This window comes from Cebus imitator, unplaced genomic scaffold, assembly GCF_001604975.1.
Source record: "Cebus imitator isolate Cc_AM_T3 unplaced genomic scaffold, Cebus_imitator-1.0 Scaffold162, whole genome shotgun sequence".
Taxonomy (NCBI): domain Eukaryota; kingdom Metazoa; phylum Chordata; class Mammalia; order Primates; family Cebidae; genus Cebus; species Cebus imitator.
This window is the reverse complement of record NW_016107477.1, coordinates 4149698-4154577: the sequence shown is the minus strand read 5'-3', so window position 1 is coordinate 4154577 and position 4880 is coordinate 4149698. Positions and strand designations below refer to the sequence as shown.

Below are 4880 nucleotides of genomic sequence, written 5' to 3'. Positions count from 1 at the left end.
AAAAAAAAAAAAAAAAAAAAAAAAAAAAAAAAATTTCCAAGAGATTCATTTAAGACTATTCAAAACAGAGAAATGGACTTTTCAACACTCCAACATTCTTTCAAAGGTTAGAGATCTTCAGATACACAAAGATGTTCCAGTTTTATAATGCTGAAAATTATGCTTTCTTTTCAGGTCCTGTTAGAATAAATAGAAAGCTCAATATTGTCACATCCTAAATAAGTATAAAGTACTTATTAAGGAGAAGAGACAAAATTGTTTTTCTTAGGGAACTTGGTTCATAAACTTATTAGTGTCTCAAAAATTAAAAGAATACAACATCTTCTTACAAAGCAGTCACTATAAGAAACAATGGAGTCACAACTCAAATATAGATTAACATAATTAAATCAATCATATTTGCAATGTACAGACTTCAATTCTGAAAAAAAAAAATAAACTGCCATTACTCTCTAGTTCTAAAATACCTACATGAATCTCTAATTAAATGTCTGCATCTTTTGATTTCCAGCAATGATACTCAGATTATGGATGGCTTCATACACATACAGCTCTTTCAGGGGCATTCTGGTGCTTAGAAGTCACCTTGAAAGGTGACTTTTTTTGAAAAAAAGCATGCCTAGGCAGATTATGAGGTCAGGAGTTTGAGACCAGTCTGGCCAACATAGTGAAATCATGTCTCTACCAAAAAAAAAAAATTCAAAAAATTAGCCGGGTGTGGTGGTGTGAGCCTGTAATCCCAGCTACTTGGGAGGCTGAGACAGAAGAATCGCATGAACCTGGAAGATGGAAGTCACTGTGAGCCAAGGTCGCACCACTGCACTCCAGCCTGGGCAATGGTGCCGGACTCCATCTCAAAAAAACCAAAACAAAACAGAAGAGACAAGAAGAGAAGAGACGAGAAGAGATGAGAAGAGGGCAGGGCAGAGCATGCCTAATCCACAGTAACTAACTGGAAATATGCCCCGCCTCCCTCAATTTTGGTAACAGGCACTATATCAACTCAATTAAAACTTTCAGGATAATTTTAAGAATAATTATTTGGTTCTTCCACTGTCCCACCCAACCCCACAAATGAATAAAATAAATAAAAAGTATATTAAAAGCAGGTTTACTTTAGTTTTTATAGCTAAATGTCATATGCTGAAAACTAGACACTTAGACACCCAGGGGCTAAATAATATTGACATTTTTACTTAAGTTCAGAGATAACAATGTTAGCCAATTTTAAAAAAAGACAATCAAAAACATTTAATCAGCTTTCACATGCTAGAGAACACACTTATATTTTAAGAGGACACAGTACTTGTATATTCTCTTGTATTCTACCTGGAGCAATGTAACATATAACAGGTGCCACAGCTTAATAGAGAGGTTGCAATACAGTTAGTTGTAACAGCATTTCTCTAGGTGACCTGGTATTTTAATTCACTTACAGTTAAATTTAACCTAAGCAACAAAGTCAATAAAGGCTAATGAGTTCAATAGAAAAATAATTTTATTAAATGTTTTTAAAAAAACATCACATGACTGAAGGGTAAGATGACACTGTCTCTTGAAATCAGTATACTTGGTAAACCCTGTGATGGGTATACACAGAACGCTTGGGTATCTTCCCACAGGAGTCACTGCACTATGCAACACCAGGGGTTGACTTTCACATTGTTTTCTACATGAATGGTATTCCCTACATCATGCTATATAAAACTGGGATGGAGGTATATGGCGGTCCTGCTACAAGGTTCACACATAGCTTGTGTTGGATATGATACACTGAGTACCTTGGAATAAAAATGGGAAAATGTGGTGTCACCAATGTAGTTCATTTATTTAACCAAAGATATCTATATACTGGCTTGAAAATCAGTTACTTGTAATACAATAATTAATTGTAAATGTGACAGAAACCACTGGCTAAATAGGAGCACCTGATAATCTAATTACCTGAGTATGTCCTGTAAGAAGATATAAGTCTCTCCCCCCAATTTTCACTTGTATGTCCTGGATCTGAATCTACAGAATGAGAAGAGACAGGAGAAGAGAAAAAAGCACACGGAGGGAAATGCAGATTTCAACAAACCAACATTTTTCAAAAGACTACAAATTAGTTAATAAGCTATCATTGTTTTTCCAAAAGATTATTTTTAAAGTAAAGCCAAAAGTATATTTAAAACACAGGTTTGGTCAACACCCAATATTTCAAATTCTTCAACAAAAATATCTTAAAGTTGGGAAATTCAACCATGCAGTTTCAATAACAGGTATTACTGATATTATGTATTAAAATATACTCTCTCTTTTGAGGCTATGTATTTTTTCAATCTCTGAGTAACAGTAAAAGAGGCAGTACTCTATCATTAGTTTTCAGTTTAGAACTTGTCTTTAGAAAATCTGAATCAAGCTTTTCGTGCTATCAGTGGCAAAACTACTCTGGAGACAGTAAATCATGGTGGACTGCACTATCATCCTAGACCACAGGCCTTTCTACAAATTGTATACACTTCAAATGATATACATTACTACAGTGCTTACTACTGAAAACCACCTAGAAAGAAAGTAACCTAAATCAAAACAAAGTTTATCAGTTAAGAATATGGAATTCTGGCTGGGCGCAGTGGCTTAAGCCTGTAATCCTAGCACTTTTGGAGGACTAGGCGGGTGGATTACCTGAGGTCAGGAGTTCAAGATCAGCCTGGCCAACATGGTGAAACCCCATCTCTACTAAAAATACAAAAATTAGCCAGGTGTGGTGGGGCACGCCTGTAATCCCAGCTACTGAGGAGGCTGAGGTAGGAGAATCACTTGAACCCAGGAGGTGAAGGTTGTGGTGAGCTGAGATCATGCCACTGCACTCATGGAATTCTGCCTAACAATTCATGACAGAAATATGAATATGGAGAACTGACCTTGGCGATATGGCGAGAGCAGATATCTTTACTTATTAATGTATTTTGATTTATAAATGCCATTTCAACTCACAATATTACTGTGATATTCATATCCTCAATTGACAAACTTTTTTCCAGGATCACTGTTACACAGTACTCACGATTTCAATTAGGTATAAATAACCAAGTGTTCAAAAAAAAACTTAGAGAACAAGTAACCCTTAAACATAGTATTTGAAAATTGTACAGTAAGCCTAAAAGTTTAGTGATGAGGTTTACTCAACTGAAAGAAGAATCATCAATAACATTGAGACCAACTCGAAAGTAAATGGGCTGAATGGCAAGACTTTCAATGAACACATATTTCAAAATGGAATACATTAAGTTAGCAACTACAAAAATTTCATGAAAAATAATATTTGACATTTAAAGACAAGCAAAAAAATTTAAATAACATCCATAGATTGCAAAGCAAACCAGCAAGCATTAAACTGTGCCAACTGGATTAAATGAATTATTGAAAGCAGATATCATTTTAATAGATTAAAGCACAGTGAATAAACTAATCTTTCAATTATATTCACTAATGTAGTTTAACAGCTCAACCAAATTTTCCTTCAGATGTAAGCAACCACTCTGACCCCACACGCTCTTTGGCTTTTACTCAAATAAGTAGTTTATACTGGGAGCATCTGAATAGTCTATAAAGCTTTAACTCAGGAACTGGAAAATTAAAGCTTCTATTAACATATACCTGTCCCCTTCCCCAACTACTTCCTTTTATGCTGTACTGAGACAAGGCTGTATGAGATTACCGCTATTTATGAGATTCATGTAAAACACTGAGTGCTAAGCAGAGCCATTCTCTCCCACATATGTTCTTTGTAGTGAGGCAGAACAAGTGATACTTGTGTTTTAAAACCAATCTTTTTAAGTTAATATTTTACTTGGGTTGCAAGAGAATCAGAGAAAAATATAAAAAAATAATTTTACAAGTCTGTATTGTATGTCTGAAACTTTTATAATGAAATATCAGGAAGGGAGCAGAGGCAAATCTATCAAGAATAACTGCCATGAAAAATCACCAAAGGTGGTTATTCTTATTAAGCAAAGTACTGATTTTAACTATTTTAATACATTTCCCAGAAAAATTATATCTTTCTGTTTTCTTTTTAAAAGAAGCTCCTCTTTCCAAATTTGATTGAGTCACACTAAATACGGTAAACCCTTAAATGGCATATAAAGTCTTAGGAAAACAGAACTAAGGCTGGCTGGTGGAGATTTAGTTAATAAAATTTCAACATATTCTACAACTGCCACCATAGACTTTGAGAACACATCATACTGTGTTCTCTGAATTTTCTCATAACATACTATCTTTTAAAAATGCCAAAAAAGGCCAGGTGGGGTGGCTCAAGCCTGTAATCTCCGCAGTTTAGGAGGCTGAGGTGGGAGCATCAATTGAGGTCAAGAGTTTGAGACCAGCTTGGCCAACATGGTGAAACCCCATCTCTACTAAAAATACAAGAATTAGCTGGGTGTGGTGGTGCATGCCAGTAATCTCAGCTACTCAGCAGGCTGAGACAGAGAACTGCTTGAACCTGGGAGGCAGAGGTTGCAGTGAGCCAAGACCACACCACTGCACTCCAGTCTGGGTAAAAGAGTGACATTCTTGGAGGAGGATCCAAGATGGCCGTTTAGGAACAGCTCAGGATTGCAGCTCCCAGTGAAAGCGCAGAGGGTGAGTGGACGCCGCATTTTTATTGCTCACAGACTAGGAAATCCCCAGGTGGAGAAGCTCCACAGGTCACCAGCGTGGCTGTTTCTGCCAGTGTGGCTGTGCTGGCGGGCACCGCTGCTTTGCCCCGCGTGGCTGCTTTGTCGGCGCCCCGGAGCAGCGGTTCTCCGTACAAAATTCACCAGTCCAAGTGCCCTTTTGGCTGGCGAATGGAGCCACAGGAAGTCGCCCATTCATCTGTTTAAAAAGGGGAC

At 37.0% G+C, this 4880-nt stretch overlaps 1 protein-coding gene across 10 annotated transcripts in view; it reads right to left on the bottom strand.

Moving 5' to 3' along the window:
- Positions 1 to 4880, bottom strand: part of ANKRD12 (ankyrin repeat domain 12) — a 155442-nt gene that overhangs the window by 87302 nt on the left and 63260 nt on the right. For 6 of the 10 annotated variants that reach the window (XM_017543931.2, XM_017543933.2, XM_037744045.1 and 3 more), the window contains exon 4: positions 1945 to 2013. The exons of the other annotated variants lie outside the window; for them this stretch is intronic. In XM_017543931.2, the coding sequence (XP_017399420.1) occupies positions 1945 to 2013 (69 nt within the window). The remainder of the gene's footprint in view (positions 1 to 1944; positions 2014 to 4880) is intronic. 10 annotated transcript variants of the gene reach the window in all.